The sequence below is a fragment of the Platalea leucorodia genome (genome assembly GCF_965183815.1).
Source record: "Platalea leucorodia genome assembly, chromosome: 7".
NCBI classification, from domain to species: domain Eukaryota; kingdom Metazoa; phylum Chordata; class Aves; order Pelecaniformes; family Threskiornithidae; genus Platalea; species Platalea leucorodia.
In genome coordinates, this window is record NC_138829.1 from 26919403 (window position 1) to 26935481 (window position 16079).

The 16079-nt window shown below is 59.0% G+C and overlaps 2 protein-coding genes across 3 annotated transcripts in view; one reads left to right on the forward strand and one right to left on the reverse strand.

Annotated features, from left to right (window-relative positions):
* Positions 1–12365, forward strand: part of LTBP2 (latent transforming growth factor beta binding protein 2) — a gene marked incomplete at its 5' end in the record, with an annotated part of 72828 nt that extends 60463 nt beyond the window's left edge. For both annotated transcript variants that reach the window (XM_082318469.1, XM_082318470.1), the window contains 14 exons: positions 1497–1619; positions 1933–2058; positions 2156–2278; positions 2508–2639; positions 3842–3967; positions 4748–4891; positions 5166–5357; positions 5480–5557; positions 6178–6306; positions 6528–6668; positions 6911–7078; positions 7621–7884; positions 8149–8298; positions 11609–12365. In XM_082318469.1, the coding sequence (XP_082174595.1) occupies positions 1497–1619; positions 1933–2058; positions 2156–2278; positions 2508–2639; positions 3842–3967; positions 4748–4891; positions 5166–5357; positions 5480–5557; positions 6178–6306; positions 6528–6668; positions 6911–7078; positions 7621–7884; positions 8149–8298; positions 11609–11775 (2063 nt within the window). In that variant the 3' untranslated portion in view covers positions 11776–12365. The remainder of the gene's footprint in view (positions 1–1496; positions 1620–1932; positions 2059–2155; positions 2279–2507; positions 2640–3841; positions 3968–4747; positions 4892–5165; positions 5358–5479; positions 5558–6177; positions 6307–6527; positions 6669–6910; positions 7079–7620; positions 7885–8148; positions 8299–11608) is intronic.
* An 858-nt stretch (positions 12366–13223) lies between these two features.
* On the reverse strand, positions 13224–15372 carry NPC2 (NPC intracellular cholesterol transporter 2). Its single transcript, XM_082317170.1, has 4 exons — positions 15213–15372; positions 15032–15139; positions 14632–14804; positions 13224–13994 (listed from the first exon to the last, which is right to left on the reverse strand). The coding sequence occupies exons 1-4, from the start codon at positions 15295–15297 to the stop codon at positions 13908–13910; spliced, it is 453 nt and encodes a 150-aa protein (XP_082173296.1). The 5' UTR covers positions 15298–15372; the 3' UTR covers positions 13224–13907.
* Positions 15373–16079: the final 707 nt, after the last annotated feature.

Below are 16079 nucleotides of genomic sequence, written 5' to 3' on the forward strand. Positions count from 1 at the left end.
TTTTGCATCTGATTTTTGGGTGCAATGGAAGAACCATGGTTTGATCCCTTCCATCTGCCCTCCCCCCTTCCCAAGACCCCATGTGAGCCCCTTCTCAGCCACCTTGCCCAAGCCATGTCACGAGGGCACCTTATCAGGGTTCAATACTGTTTGGGTCACACTGACCCGATAGCAGGATGGCACGTTCTTCCCTGCCTTGGCTGGTGGCCTTGTCTGTGGATCTGGGTTTCATATTTGAAAAATGATAAGGGGTTCGTGATAGTTTTGTGATAAATAAACTAGGTTATGGTTCATCTCCAGAAGGATTCAAGAATAATACTACTTGTAACCCTTTGAGACTGAACAGCTGGGAATCCTGCCCTGAGGCGGTAGGGAGCGATGCTTGTTTATGCCTGTGGTGTGCTCAGCGCTTTGTGAAGGGGAAGAGAAGGTCCCTGCCCTGCCCTCAGGAGCTGCCAGTCTCAGGGCTTTAGCTCCTGGCAGAGGAGAAGAGTACAGCAGGACCTTCTCCACTGGCATGTCTTCTGCTGCCTGCACACCAGCCCATCCTTCTGACTAGCAGCGTCCTCCAATGCTTCCCCCTACCTCATGGGTCTGCAGGCAATGGCAGTCTGCTGGCATGTTGCAGCCCTCTGTTAGAGGGAAGGCACCCCTCTCTCCTCTGCTGTGAGCAAAACCCTCAGAGTGCCAGCAGGCTCTGGCCAAGGCCTGGGGGAGTTGGGTGGGAGAGGGTTCGTGGGGAGCTCTGCAGCTTGGTAAGAGCTGATGTAGGCCCCCAGCCAGCTTTGCCAGGAGAAGGACATTGCAGGCAAGAAGGTATGGCTGGTGCTGGGTTACCTTCCTGATGTTTGCTCTTGTGCAGTTGGCTGAGGAGAGGGTTTGTCAGCAACTGTGGCTCTGCGCTGGCCCCTTGGTGGTTGTGGTACCCAGTGCAGAGCTCTGCTGGAGGTGGACACTGGGGTTAGCAGTATCCCTGTGCTCACAGAATCGCAGAATGGATGAGGTTGGAAGGGACCTCTGGAGATCATCTTGTCCAACCCCCCTGCTCAAGCAGGGCCACCTACATCTGGTTGCTCAGGACCATGTCCAGACGGCTTTTGAATATCTCCAAGAAGGGAGACTCCACAACCTCTTTCGCAATCTGTGCCAGTGTTCAGTAACCCTCACAGTAAAAAAGTGTTTCCTGATGTTCAGATAGGACCTCCTGTCTTTCAGTTTGTGCCCGTTGCCTCTGGTCCTGTCACTGGGCACCACTGACTTGGTGCTGGGATCCGGTTTATCCTGGTCCCTGTGATGGAGGGGAGTGAAGAGTCTGGGCTGACTCCTCACCAGTAACAGGGAGCCTCTGCCCTCATCTCGCTGTGACAGGATGGTCTGGGAGGGCAGCTCAAACCCACCTTGCAGCCCAACAGCTGGGTGATGGCTTCTCTGGGTGGGGTCTTCTCCAGTGGCGGCAAGAGCTGGGACCTCACTCTGTACTGTGCCCTTCTTGGCAGATATGGATGAGTGTGAGGACCCTGCTATTCAGTGCCTGGGGGGAGAGTGCAGGAACACCCCGGGCTCCTACAAGTGCCACTGCCAGGCTGGCTTCAAGCTCATCAACGGCACCGTGTGTGAAGGTACGAAGCCCATCCCTGCAGCCCTCTGGGTCCAGGTCATACAGCCTCCCTATAGATCTCCCTTCTTTCTCGGCAGAGAGTATGCCAGTGCCAAGACAGGTGATGCTACCATGCATGGCGCATCCATAAGGTTGTAGCCAAATGCAGGATCACCATGGACAGGGCAGATCTCTGTCTCCATGGCGAGAAAACCAGGGGCCAGGAGCCCTGCGAGAGCTGCCTGTAAGAGACTGCGGACAGGGAATCCATGTGGCTTAGGTGAAAGACGTCCCCCAGAGCTGGGTGTATGGCCCTGACTCTGCTCCCTCTGCAGATGTGAACGAGTGCCTAAACAGTGAGATCTGCAGCCCCAATGGCGAGTGTCTCAACAGTCACGGATCCTACTTCTGCATTTGTGCTCCTGGCTTCTCGAACGTGGCTGGCGGAATCAGCTGCCAAGGTGAGCTGGAGCATCGCAGGGACATACCTCGGTTCCTGCCCTCTGCTCCCTCCCCTGCTGTGAGATCCAGGCTGATGATTTTGGCCTGATTTTGCAGATGTGGATGAATGTGCAGACAAGTCCCGGTGCTCGCAAGGCCAGTGCCTGAACACAGAAGGCTCCTACAGGTGTCTGTGTGAAAATGGGTTCAAACACTCCCAGGAGACTGATGACTGCGTGGGTGAGAGCTCATCACTGGGGAGATCAGCCCCCTGGGATTTGGGGGGATGGATGCAGCCAGTGCAGGGGGGAGGGCAGTTCTGCTCCCAGCACCCAAAGTCGCTGGTGACTTGTAAGGAGGACTAGCAATGGCTCAGGGCCTCTGCCCAACTGAACTTGACCCAGGTGCTGCAGTGAGCAAGCAGGGTCCCCATCTGACCATCCTCATCTCCTTGCCCTCCTCTCTGCAGACGTGGATGAGTGTAAAGAATACGGGGATGCCATCTGTGGCACGTGGCGGTGCCAGAACAGCCTGGGCTCCTACCGTTGTATCATGGGCTGCCAGCCCGGCTTCCACTGGACCCCCTTGGGTGACTGCATTGGTGAGTACAGACCCGGGTGTCCCTGTCCGTTCCTCCTGGCAGGGACAGGGTGGCTGTGGGACATCACTGCCAGTGGCGCGGGGGAGAAGGAGGAGGAGGAGGAAGCGTGTGGCTGGTGGAGAGGCAGATAATGCTGAGAGTTTGTTTTCTTGGCTGAGCTGCCTGCTCATGTCTAGACTTCTCTCTTCCTGGCATCTGGAACAGACACCACATTGTGCTGCTTTCCGCTAGGGGAGAGTCCTGGGCAGGTTACAGCCATTCCAGGCTTGGGGCTGGACCGCAGCTCCCTGTAAGCTGTGCTTGCTGGGGCTGCAGCCTGTGCCAGCCACCTGCCTGGCAGGGCTGGGTGAGGGGAAAGGCTGCTGGTATCACTGAGTGCTAGGCTGGGGAGGCTGGGTTTGGAGTTCAGGCTCCAGCAAAGAGGAAAGAGCAAAGGGGTTTCCACAGTTTTTGAGACTCCCTCCAGCTCAGGGAAGGCTGCAGCAAGGAGGAGCTGCTGCCAACCACTGGATGCAGGGCTGTGCCAGGACTTAGCATGTGGAGCTGCTTATGGCCTTGGGAGCAGTGGGCTGTGGGCAAGCAGCTGCTCTCCCTGCTCCAGGGAAATCTGCCCCGTTCAGCGGTAGGAGGGGAGCAGGATGCAGCCAGCAGGGCTGTAAACCTGCCCTCTGTAGGCAGAGGACCCAGTTATGACTGTCCAGCCCCACTGGGCTGGGGCAAGGCAGAGATTGCTCCCTGGCACTGTAGCAGTTGGAGAAGGACCAGGTCAAGAAGAACAGGGCAGGAAGGTATCAGCCTACATCTGTCTGCACTTGCCACACACACTTCAGTTCTACCCTTATATCTCCTGCTGATGTGAGCCTGTAGGCTCTGTGTCCCTTTACGCCTCTGCAGGGACCTGCGCTACCCTCAGTTGCCCCTGCCAGCCACCTCACATGCTTCCCATCCATTTCCCATTCCCACCCTGCTCCTGTCACTCTGTCCACATGGCCTCTCTGCAGCTCTGGATGTTGCAGGAAGCTTCTCTTAACATGCACACTCATAGCAAGGGAGTGAGTGGGGCAGCCAGGCCCAATCCCTCACATCAAGGGAATGCCTCCTCCATCCCCGGGTCCTGGGGTCAGAGCAGAAGCGCCTGGGCAGGGGGGGTCCATTGGGAGAGGTGGGGTCTGGGGCAATTCCTGCTCTCCGCTCCGCTGCAGACATAGATGAATGCGCCAACGAGACACTGTGCGGGAGCCACGGCTTCTGTGAGAACTCGGACGGCTCCTTCCGCTGCCTCTGCGACCGTGGCTATGAGAGCTCGCCCTCCGGGCACTACTGCATTGGTGAGTCTCCTGCGATCGCTCTGCCAGTCAGTGCGGGGGAACCATTGGCAGATGCCAGGCTGGTGTCCCCACTGTGTGACGGCTCCTGGGGCATGGATGGTGACTGCATCCACTCATGGAGAATCCCAGACATGGACAGGGTAGCTCATGGAGGCAAAACCCCTCCCCTTAGCACAACAGATCCTTGGGACTGCAAAGGAGCAAGGCTCTGTGAAAAAGCGAGCGGCTCCCAGTGAACATGGGGCCCTTCTCTGTGCAGGTGGGAAGGAGGTGCTTGGGGGCTGGAGGCACTAAAGGTGCTGGAGAGGTAATTTAATAGGTGCCTGGAGAGAACAGGCAGGGTGTAAATAAGGAAAAACATTTCACCATGAAGACCGGCAGGCAGTGGAACAGATGCCCAAGATGGCTGTGCAGTTGCCATTCTTGGAAGTTTTAAGGACCCAACAAGACAAGGCTCTGAGCAGCCTGGTGGCATCCCATAACTGACCCTACTTTGAGCAGGGGGTTGGACTAGAGACCTCCGGCGGTCCCTTCAAACCTGGATGATCCTGCGATCCAGTAACTCACTGCAAGCTGGAGTTCAGGCTCCTTGAATCCGCTGAGAGCAGGGCAGGAAGTTCTTGCCAGACTTGTGCTGAGCCACGGTGTGAACGGAGCTCTCAGCTCATCCCTAGCAGCTTCCATCTCCCTGCTGAAGGATGACCCCATGCTGCAGACCACGCGCAGGCTGCCCATGCAGAGGCAGGACTCCAGCTGCCACTGCTGCCCCTTGCTTTGCAGATGTGAATGAGTGCGAGCTGATGGTTGCTGTGTGCGGGACTGCGCTCTGCGAGAATGTGGAGGGATCCTTCCTCTGCCTCTGCCCCAGCGACCACGAGGAGTACGACACAGAGGCAGGGCAGTGCCAGCCCCGAGCAACCATGGGTGAGTAGGCAGCTAGGACAAAAGCATGGGTGGCAGCTAGAGCAGGAGCGTGGTAGCCCTGGCTGGGGTGAGATAATGCTGAAGGGCTGCCAGGGCTGTACAAGCCCATGCAGGCATGGGCAAGCTTTCGTCTGGGTAGAGCTGAGGAGCCTGAAAGCGGGTACCTGGGAAGGCCACGCTGCTGGTGATGGGTGTGCTCTGGGACCTCCTAGGTGCAGGACGCTGCGTTGGGGTGCCAAGGACCCCATCCCGTCCCTGCTCTGCTGTCTTCCAGAGGGCCCTGAGACACACGCAGCCCACCTCTCTGACAGCGCAGAGCGCAAGCAGTGCTACTACCACATCAGCGACGTTCGCCTGTGTGACAGCGTCCTGGCCAAGAACATCACCAAGGAGGAGTGCTGCTGTACTGTGGGGGCGGCCTGGGGTGACAACTGTGAGACTTACCCCTGCCCCATCCCGGGCACAGGTAGGACTGTGGCCCTGCCACACCAGGCAAGGCCAGCGCTCTGCCCACCAGCTCTGCCTTGGTTGCACTAACGAGCTGTTTCTTTTCTTCCCATCTCCCCTTGGCATCTGCCTCCTGGCCAGTGGAGTACCAAGAGATCTGCCCTCTCGGGAAGGGCTATGTTCCCCAGGAAGATCTCTCAGGGAAAGTCTCTTTCACAGGTACTAGCACCATTTTCTCTCATTTCTTCCAGGGGACAAGAGAAGGCGCTGTGCAAAGCCCTGCATGGAGATGCATGCACAGAAATACCTTCCCGGGGCTGCGGTGGGGGATGCTGACATCCTGCTGCTGCTTTCCTCCATCCAGAGAAATCCCAGATTGCCACTGCCACCAAGCTGGAAGTGTCCCTTCCTCCAGTCCTGCCTTATTGCTGGCAGTGACTCTCGGTGCAAATCTCCCATGCCCATTTCGAACCAGGGATGAGGTCCATTAAGACACAGCCCTTCCAGTTACTAATAGATCTCCCAGTGGCTGGCTGGCTCAGTCTTTGGCACTTCACCTCCAGGGGCTTGTGTTCTCGACCTTCCAGAAGCACCCTTGATTTTCCTATTTGTGAAAGTATCCTGTTCCCCATCATCCCTCCTCCTGCTCTGCCCGTCGGTGCTTCCCCCTCTGCTCTCAGGCATGTGGCTGGTGGGAGAGGCAGGGGGCTCACTCGGGGACCTGCCGGTGATCCAGGCCAAGGTGCCATGTTGGCTTTCTGCGGGCACAGCACCCAGCCCACCCTGCTTCCATGGCTCTTCTCCCTGAGACGCTCTCTCCCTCCTTCCATCCCTCTCAGACATGGACGAGTGTGAGATATTTGGCTCTGAGTTCTGCCGCAACGGACAGTGTTTGAACACAGTGCCAGGCTACAAGTGCTTCTGCCGTACAGGCTACTTCTATGACTCCGGCAGGCTTGAGTGTGTTGGTAAGATGGCCTCAAAGAGCAGCGGGGGCCCCCACCGCGCACAGAGGGGCAGCTGTGCTGCTGCACCCAGAGTTGTCCCCGCTGCCCACGCTACAGGGCCAGCTCTGGGTGACAGGCTTCCTGGGACCCTCCCAGGGGACGAAAGAGGAGGTGGCAGGGAAAGGGTCACATTGCCCATGTCTGCTAGCCTGAAACATTGCTCTGTCCTTGTGCGTGGGCAGACCAGGACGAGTGTCAGAACGAAGTGTACTGCATCAATGGCGAGTGTCTGAACACGGACGGCTCCTACCACTGCTTCTGCAGCCTCCCTCTCGTGCTGGATGCCACTGGCAACCGGTGTGTGAACCTCTCCATCAGGGCAGGTGAGCCCGAGCCCCCGCCGCAGCACACCTTCACCCCGCACATCCCACCCCGCAGCTGGGTCTCCCGGGAGGGAGCAGCGGGTGGGGGCTCGGTGCCGTGCTGAGGGGTGCCAGTGCCAGCACAGTGTGCAGCCAGGGCAGGGGGGCAGGAGCTGGGGCACATGGTCATCCCTGTTAGGACAAGGCGGGGTGGCACTTTTCTGGATTATTTTTATGGCATCCTTTGCTCGTGGCACTCACAGATGCCTTGGAGGAGTATGAAATCCACCTGGACGTCTGCTGGCAGACTGTCGCCGACTACATCTGCCAAGACCTGCTGCACGGCGAGCAGACCACGTACACCGAGTGCTGCTGCCGGCTCGGCGAAGCCTGGGGCCAGAACTGTGCGCTCTGTCCGCACAGGTCATCTGGTGAGCAGGGCGGCATGGGCAAGCATCCCCCGGCAGAGGTGGGGATGGGCTGGGCTGCTGCCAGTCATGCCAGGCAATGTTGGCTGCGTATGGCTGCCGTGAGGGCTCCTCCCGTTGTCTGCATTGCCGAAGCCAGCCCAAGGAATGGGTGAACTGCCCACTTCTCCAGGGCTGAGCTCCACCAGTGGGTAGGATGTACCTGAAACTGGTTTGCAATGAGTCTGAGGTGTCTGAGGGGAGAGTTGCTCTGTGAATCCTGCTGCTCCTGCTTAGGTTAGGAGAGGTGAGGCAGCGGCAGCCCGAGATGGGAGCAAACTGGAAATTGGGATTCTCACTGCTCAAGGACTTGCTGGCCCTGGACAGGAGCTGATCTTCTCAAAGATGGGGTGCTATCAGCAAACTACAGAGCTGCAGCTTTGGAAGCCATTGAATGCAGGCCTGTCTCAGCTGGCCCAGTGTGGATGCACCCTCTCTGGCCATAGCAGACCTAGCTGTCTTGAGCCAGGCTGCACTGACCCTTCCTTTTCTCTCACCGCTTCCAGCTGATTTTGCTTTCCTGTGTAATGGAGCCAGTGAAGACAGTGAAAGAGGAGCTGAGCTCCGAGAAAGACCTAGGTACGAGTACGGACCGGGCTTGGAAGACCCCCACTATGGCCTTCCCAGCCCAGATATGGGCCCCTACTACAACTATCTGGAGTCTGAGTATGGAAACCCTGATGCTGGTTTCCCTCGGAGGGAACCCAACAGCAGCCCTCTCCACCATGGCCCGGGGCGGTCCCCGCCCCGCTACCTGCCCAGCCAAACTGGTGAGTACTGGGAGACACAGAGAGGTGCCTTCCCACCCAGCCTGCGTCCATGGGGACTGCCTGGCAGCTCCCACCCGGGCCAGGATGCTCCAGGCTTGGAGCATCCCACCCTGGCCAGGATGCTCCAGGCTTGGAGCAAGCTCTGCTCCTGGCTGCTCCGAGTCGGTCCTGGCCCCACCAGCACCATCTTGCAGCATGCCCGATGTCCCCTCCGCGGCCGGGCGGAGGGTCACCCTGCTCTGACACCGCCTTGACACTTTCCAGGCCTCTACGAGGGCTTCGAGGGGCTGCAGGCTGAGGAGTGCGGGATCCTCAACGGCTGCGAGAACGGGCGCTGCGTGCGCGTCCGGGAGGGCTACACCTGCGACTGCTTTGATGGCTTCCAGCTGGACATGACCCGCATGGCCTGCGTGGGTGAGTGGCAGCCTGGGCCGGCCCGGGGGCTGCAGCCGGGCCGTGCGGGCAGCCTGGCCCCGCCGTCCCTTGGCGGCTGCCGCTCTCTGGCGGCGCTGGCCGGGACAGCTGCCGGCGGAGACCCCGCTCCCCCTGCTGCTCCCGTCCCACAGAGCTGGGAGGAACGTCCTGGAGGCTCAGCCGGCAGCTCAGTCAGGGCACCTCAGGGCATCGCGGGGAGCAGCTGATCGCTCCCTTCTTTGCATAACACTCTCGTACATCACCAGCCACTGTTACTCTGTCCCTGCTTACTTTCCTCTATGTTCACCGCTGCCCTGGTGGTGAAATTCCTCACTTTTCACCCTGTCCTACAAGACACGATCCCCAAAGCTTCCCTCTGCATCTCCTCTACATCCCTGTGCCATGTCTCCATCCTTTTCACAGCGCAGCTCCGCAAGCCAGCTGAGGCCCCGGGCACTCAACAGAGCAGATGAAGACCCTCGTTTGCCTTAGGCACAGCACTTACTCCAGTTCCCAGCATCGTCATTGCACAACACAGTCATGCAGCTTCATACAGAACCCGTGGTCTCTGTCTCCCCAAATGCTGCTAGGCAGAATGGCTGCCTGAGCTGTTACACCCTCTCTGCATTTGTGCACTGTTTCCCTTTCCTTGGCCACAGTGCTTTGCACTTGCCTTCAGTGAACTTTGTCTGGTTGATTTTAGACCGCTTCTCTGCTTGATCAGAATGAGTCTGAACCCCAGGGCCCCCCCTGAGTGCTGGCATCACACACACCCATACATTTCATAATCATGAGGATTCTTCCTTTGTCCACCTTAATGACAACATTGAATGGAGTAGGGGTCAGGACAGGCCCCTGCAGGCTATGCTTTAAATGACTTTTATTCTAACAACAGCCAGGTATTGCTAATTATCTTTGGATTGCAGCTTTGCAGCCCGTTGTGCAATTGCTGCAGTTTCATCTAGACCGTATTTTCGCAGCCTGCTTGAGTGTGTCATGTGAGAGCGTGTTGAAATCCTTACCATGGCCAAGGCACATCATATCCACCGCTTCTCCCTTATCTGACATACCAGTTATCAGGTCAGCGAAGGGAACCAGATTGGCTTAACATAATCAGGCCTTAACAGATCTGCACCAGCTATTTAATGACCCTGGTATCCTTTGGAGGGTTATGACCTAATCACTCACAAACCTGGTCTGCCTAAGGGAATGGGGGGGAGCAGTCTGTAATTTTGGATTCTCCCTTTTCTGTTTTTGAAGCTAGTTACCAGATTTACCCTTCCTTGGGTCTCTGAGACCTCCTTTATCGTCCATCTCGGAGAGAACTGCCAACTTTTCAGGGACTGCAGGAGCATTAAGCATGTGAAGAAGAGTTGCAGCAAGCCTTTAGCAATATGGATGTAACTGCTTTATCTATTTGATTGTCAAACCTCTCCATCACAGTATGGTCTTTCCCTCCCTGTGCTCCTGCATCCTCATTTAAACACTACAAAATGCTCTGTGCCCTGTCTGGTCACCACGAGCATTTTTATGATAGCTGGAACAAAGCCCGCATTAGCACTCCAGCCAGTTCGGCTGGCTTTTGTTTCCTCTGCTGATAAGGACCAGACCGACATTCCCCGTTGTTTCCTGCTAACATATTTATGGAGCCTTTGCATGTTGCCTTTCGTGTCCTGGACTAACTAGCACTCATTTTACACTGGAGCCTGTCTTGTTTTTTCCCTTCAGTTCGCCTACGTGGTGCTTAGTCATCCCTGCGTTTTTACCTTGCTGACTTCAGGCCTTTAGAGTACTCCTGTGGCTGCCGCGGCGCTTCCCCTCTCACCTCCCCAGGGGCTAGCTTGCCCTCGCCCCGCAGCACAGGCTGCCTGCTCCCCCCCTGCCTCAGCGGGCAGGCTCCAGAGCTTGGTGTGCACTGCTGGTGCGACTCTACCGCTTCTGGTTTTCGGGTGCCTCTGGGCTAAACTAGCCTTGTTTTACTTCTCCTCTCTGTTTGGTGGTCCACAGCCAGCCCAGCCTGCCTGCTCTTCCCACTTTTACCTTTCCCTGGAGCCCTCAGCAAGGCTGCCTCCCCCCACTTCCCAGGCTACGGAGTACATCTCCCTTGATGTGCTGCCTGACATCCCCTCCTTGGGCTTCTGAGCAAACCCACCCCGTCCATGGCACTGTTCTGGTCCTGAGGTTTAGCCCAAGTCCGCAGTGCCTCTTCAACCATTGCTTTGGCTGCGTACGAAGGCTGCCTTGTTCCCCAAGCTCTCTCATCTCACAATTCCCCTCTCCTCCTTCTTCCTCTTCCTCCCACTGCACCTGGAGGTTTTGCTTCCAGCCTCCCTCCGTGGGGCTGCACTTCCCTTTCTTTGCCAGATGGCCCCCTCCACCTGTGCTAGGGATAACCCGAGGTCCCCGGGGTGGCAGAGCTCCTCAGTCCTCCCGGGGTCCGTCAGTCACTGCTGGGGCCTTCGCTCTCCCTTGGGTGGCCAGCTGAACCCACCAGCTGCTCCCCACTCCTGCTCCCTGCTGATCTGCATGGGAGTTTGTGGTCAGAGGGCTCAGACCCACCTTGGCAGGTGAGGATTTGGGCTCTGGAGGTCCTGTGGGTGCAAACAAGGGCTCTGGGTTGCACAAGGATGCTCTGCCCAGCTGGTGGCCCCACCACAACTTGGGGTAGTTCAGGCAGGGTGTCCAGGGAAGTGCATTTAGCAGAGCAGACCCATCACAGCGGGGCAGCTGCTGTAGGGCTCACGTGCACGCTCTAGCCCAGCGGCGAGCCGGACGAGTGAGCCCTTTGGCACAGTTTGCAGGTTAATAAAACAAGCCCTTGTTTGCGCAGTGCGAGGTCCCTCTGTGTTCTGGTCCTGGAGGTGATAATCGGCCTCTCAGGGCCACCATCATCTGCCTCCTCGGCCTTGTCGGACCAGGAAAGGGCGTTTTCCAAGGCTGGAGGCGGCCTTTCTCCCAGATCTTACACTAGCACAACTTATTAACAGGAAGCTGCTAACCCGGGAGTGTCACAAGCTGCAGAGCATGGGGGGGTCCTTATCTGGTGTGCATTGCTGGGGGAGGCTCCCTCCTGTGCTGGGGGTGCCAAATGCTGGGGCTGTCACTCTTGGGGACGGAGGGAGCTCTGTGGATGTGCTGAGGGGTGTAGGAGGCTGGTGGGGTCACGGTGGGCATCCTGGAGGTGCTGGGGGGGCATAAGGCACCTGTGGGGGAGGGCTGGGGGGGTGGCAGGGGCACAAGGAGGTGTTGACTGCGGGCTGGGACTGCTTGCTGCGCCACCGGCTCACCCCTGTCCTTCTCCTCCTTGCAGACATCAACGAGTGCGAGGAGGTGGGTGGCCCTGAGCCCCTGTGCCGGGGTGGCACCTGCGAGAACACGGAGGGCTCCTACCGCTGCCACTGCTTGCCAGGCTACGTGGCCCTGGCCCGGCCCCACCACTGCGTGCCCCAGACAGCCCAGAGCCCAGCGGCAGCGTAGCTCTAGGGGAGCCGGGGTGAGGGTGCTCCCCTCCGGCACGCAACTCTGGCAGCCGGGACCTGGGAGCACGGAGAAAGGCCCCCCGGGGCTGCGGGTGCTTTGAGGCTCTTCGCTCCTTCCCCTCCGAAGCGCACAACTTCCCCGCCACCTCTCTCTATGGGCCAGGGCTGAGCTCCCAGCCTCTGCACCCCCCTCCGCCCTGCCAGCCCCCACTCCTGCTGCAGCAGAGCCCACCCCGGCCCCCAGCACCCGTCGCATCGCCCCGTGCTGTGGAGGCTCACGGGACGCCTTCCCCTGCCACACAGCCCCAGCCTCCCCGCCTCGCCCTGCCGAGAAAGGGGGTTCATCTCCCTGCCACTGCTGCACTGACCTAGCGACAAGCCTCACCCGCACCGTGGGTGCTGGCCCCACTCCTCGTGAAGCATCCAGCCCCCAGGCAGGAGCTTTGAGGGGGGAGTCAACCCCAGCTTTCTAAAGCTGCTGCCTAACCTTGGGATGTGGAGGAGAGGCCGGAGGGGCCCCAGGGCCAGCTCTCCCTGCAGCCAGCCCAGGCGCATCCCTAAGCCCCACACTTTGCCTTCGTGTCCCATGCTGGCTGGGGAGGGGGATGGGGGGGGGCAGGTCCAGCTTCCTTTCTGTAAAGTTGTTGGTGACTTTTTTTTTTTTTTTTAACTGAGTCTGCTGGAAACTTCTCTCATGTTGTTAAATAAAACATTTATTTTGGGCCCCTGTGGCTCAAGACACTGGGGCTGGTCAGAACTGTGCTTGTCTTGCCTCTGCCAAGGGGTACCACAGCCACACCTGCCCTGCGGGTCCAGCCTGGCAAGGCCACCTCACTCTCATAAGCCAATTTTTACCCCTCTCACGCTGGCATCCAGCCTCCTCCTGCTCCTGAGCCAGAGCAGAGACCCTTGCCAGGCCAAATACTTGCTTATCTCCCCAGCCCAGGGACCAACTCCAGCCCCCGCAGCCAGCACAGCGGTTGCGGCTGCTCACCCCCTGCCTTGTTCACACACGAGCAGGCTGCAGTTTAAGCGTGAGAGTATGTAAGTTCCTGCAGTTGGCAAGAGCCCTCGGGCAGGTCTGGGAACTGCTTTTCCAGCCCCAGAGCCCTCACAAGAAAGGCCTTTACCTAAGCTGCAGCAAGCAAGGCCATGTTCTGCACCACCACCTCCTCAGGGAGCCTTTGCACAATCTCAGGCCAGCACAGGACCAGCGAGGCAGGAGCACAGCCAGACATTGCCAGCTGGACACCCTGGCAGCCAGCAGCAGAGACGCCTGGCTATGCGCAGGCCATCCACACTCAGGGGAGCATACCTCCTCCATCCATGCCTTCAGCTGAGAAATAAGACCAGCCCAACCCCAATTAGAAGATGGCCAGCCACTCTTGCTTTTCCTCCTGCTCCTCTTCACCCACAGAACACAACACAAGCAGATTTTGTCTAGCCTTTATTAAAAGGAAAGTTATAAAAAGAGGTTCAGGAGCTCCCAACAGCTCCGAGTTAGTAGTAGTGCAAACCATTGGTTAGAGAAAGAATCATCCCTGCAGAGATATCGAACGCCATTTGGCTTTGCATCCACAAAAAGTTTTCCCAGCTGCAGTCCTGCCAGCTCAAGCAGGGGCCCAGGACAGGGCAGGCTGCCAGCTCAGGGAAAGCCTCATCTCCTTCCCTCTCCTTCAGCTGCATGGATGGTAAACGCAGGTCCCAGGGGCATCCCAGTCGCAATGGAGCAGGAGAAGCGCAGGAGGGTGGATGCAGGCAACGTTCTAGAAGAGGCACTGAAGGGTTTCCAGGTAGCAGCTCAGACACCAGCCAGGTTCATTGCAGAGAAATTCCTTTGTGAAGACAGACAGCTCCATTTCAAACAACTAAAGCGCCTCCACAGAGCAGCTGGAGGACGACGCTCAGTTGCTCCTGCAGCAGACGCTGCTCCCCCTTGAGCTGCTGTGGGAATTCTAAATGGGGTAAAAGCCCTCTGCCCACAGCTGACCTTTCAGGAACACAGTACTGGCTGCTCAGAGACTGCAGAGCTCTGAAGGAAGCAGTAAGAAATGCTTATTATATAAAAGAATTTGGCCTGCGTTGTCTTCTGTTTTTCCCCTCCCCGAGCCCTACTAATGGCAGGGCTCCTCAGCTGGTGATCTGAACTGGTATCTTCCAGCAGAACAACATCTGGTCCTGGTCATCTACCAGCTCCCACTTCACAATCAGTTTTATCTGAAAAAGAGAGAAGAGGGAAATGAGAGCATTCAGGAAACCGCAAGGCAAGGATGCAGGGAGGTGCTGTTACTCGTGCAGAGCAAGGCGGTCCTGGGAGCTCTGCACAGAGGACTGCGCTGGGGCATTGCCCCTGCTGCAGTAGGTGGGCCACACTCACGCGGTGGCTCCTGGAGTGTTTTACACGGATGGAGGGTTCTGCTGCGTGACACAGGAGACCTCTGCACACTGCACGTGGATTCCCACTCTCTGAGTAAGCAGAGAGTGGAAACACCCTGCAGCCTCCCAGCTGAACTCCACCCTGGAGCCGAGCACCCCCAGTTTGGGGGCATTTGGCTGAATGCAGCAGGCTCTGCAGGGAGGCTACATAGGAGCACAGCAGAGAACAGGCAGATACTTGGGCAGCTGAAGCCACTTCTCAGGAGCTGGAGCCAGCTTCCTCTGCTGGGTCTGTCCCAAAGTGGGAAGTTCAGACAGAGTTATAGTCACAGCAGAAGTGCCACCGGATAGTCTGAGGAATCTTCTAACCTCTTCCCCACCACCACAGGACAAGGTGTCCTTCCTTAAAGGCAGGTGGTGGGACTGTCCCAAGAAGGACTGTAGCTCCGAGGAGCAGACCAGCTGCCTGCTTACTTACACTGGGGTACTCGCTCTTCACAGGGAGTTTATTCAGGTAGCTGTAGGAATGGCCCTTCTGAATCGGGCACTGGATCCCGGACTTGCATCCGTCAGGCTCGGGAATGGGGAAGGGTATGTCCACGTGCAGCATCTCGCCGTACACCCTCGCTTTGCTGCCCTGACTATCGATCTCTGCAGAACACGGAGAGGCGTGAGTACGGCAGCGGAGCGGGGAACACGTTTCTACCTTACGCATACTCTAGAGGCTGCGAGGACACAACCGAGCCACGCTCTTCCTCGCCGGCCGCCGCTTCCCAGCCAGCCCCTCTGCAGCCACCCTTCCCCACCCCCCTCCGAGCGGCGGGACACCGGGGTGACGGGCTCCCCGCTGCCCACCCGGCCGGGGAAGCGACACTTACTGCTGGCGAAGGTGACGTTGATGCTGTAGGATGTCCCCTTCAGGAGCTGGCAGGGCTGCGTGGGGCAGGGGCTCACGTTCACCTCTTGGATGCTGCCGTCTTTGGAACCTGCAAGGAAGAGCGGGGCTTAACGGGCCTTCTCCGCCTGCCGACCCCCTCCGCGCCGCCCCGAGCCGCTCACCGCAGTCGACGAAGCGGAGGGGCTCGGCCAGGGCGGCGGCGGCGGCGCCCAGCGCCAGCAGCAGGGCGAGCGGGGACGGCGCCATGGCGGCGGCGCGGGCGGCGGCGGCAACGGCGGCAACGGCGGCGGCGGCTCCTCCGCGGCGTCACATGAGCGCGGCGGCCCCGCCCTCCGCCCGTCAGCGGGGCCGCGCCCCGCCCGCGGGGCCGGGCCGGGCGGGGGGGGGGGGGGCCGGGCCCCGCTCCCCTCCGCCCCCGCGGCTCCTCCGGTGCGGGAGAGACGGGGCAGCGGCGGGGGGGAAGGCGGCTGCGCTGAACTGCGGCGCTCGGACGGACAGGCGGCCCCGGGGACGGACAGGCAGACGGCCCCGGGGACGGCGCTGCTGCTGGAAATCCCGGCTGCTGGGCTGCGCTGGGGCGCGCAGAGCCAAGGGGCAGCAGCCGGACCCGCTCCCCAGCCGTGGGCTGGCCGGGAGCCGCTCTCGGTGCCTCTGCTGAAAGGGGAGAAAAGTAAAACCCCAGGATTGAGCGTAGTAGGCTGGCCTGAAGCCTTACTCGTGACTTACTCTGTACCCGATGTTTTGCACGATGAAAGCTGTCTGTGTAACCCCAGTGCCAGGAGTTACATCTACTAAGCAATTGGTGTGGTTGCCGCCTTTCACAGCACACAAAAGTTAGCCCCGCTTCTCAAACTGGTGAGACGCCGGAGACTCCCCGCTTCGCCCTGCGGAGGCCGAGACAACCCAGAGGGTGTCGAAGCCGCTTCGGCAAGCGTTTGACCCGAGCCAAGGCTTACGGCTCCTCACGGGTTTCCCGTGGCGGCGAGCGTTGCGTCAGGAGCGTGACGGAGCGAAGGCACGCGGGCGCT

Excerpts from the sequence above, each read along its gene's own strand:
- NPC2 (XM_082317170.1), bottom strand. The coding sequence starts at position 15,297 with ATGGCGCCGTCCCCGCTCGCCCTGCTGCTGGCGCTGGGCGCCGCCGCC. Across the intron at positions 15,140-15,212 it reads CCTCCGCTTCGTCGACTGCG|GTTCCAAAGACGGCAGCATC; the intron begins GTGAGCGGCTCG and ends TCTTCCTTGCAG. Across the intron at positions 13,995-14,631 it reads TGAAGAGCGAGTACCCCAGT|ATAAAACTGATTGTGAAGTG; the intron begins GTAAGTAAGCAG and ends TCTCTTTTTCAG.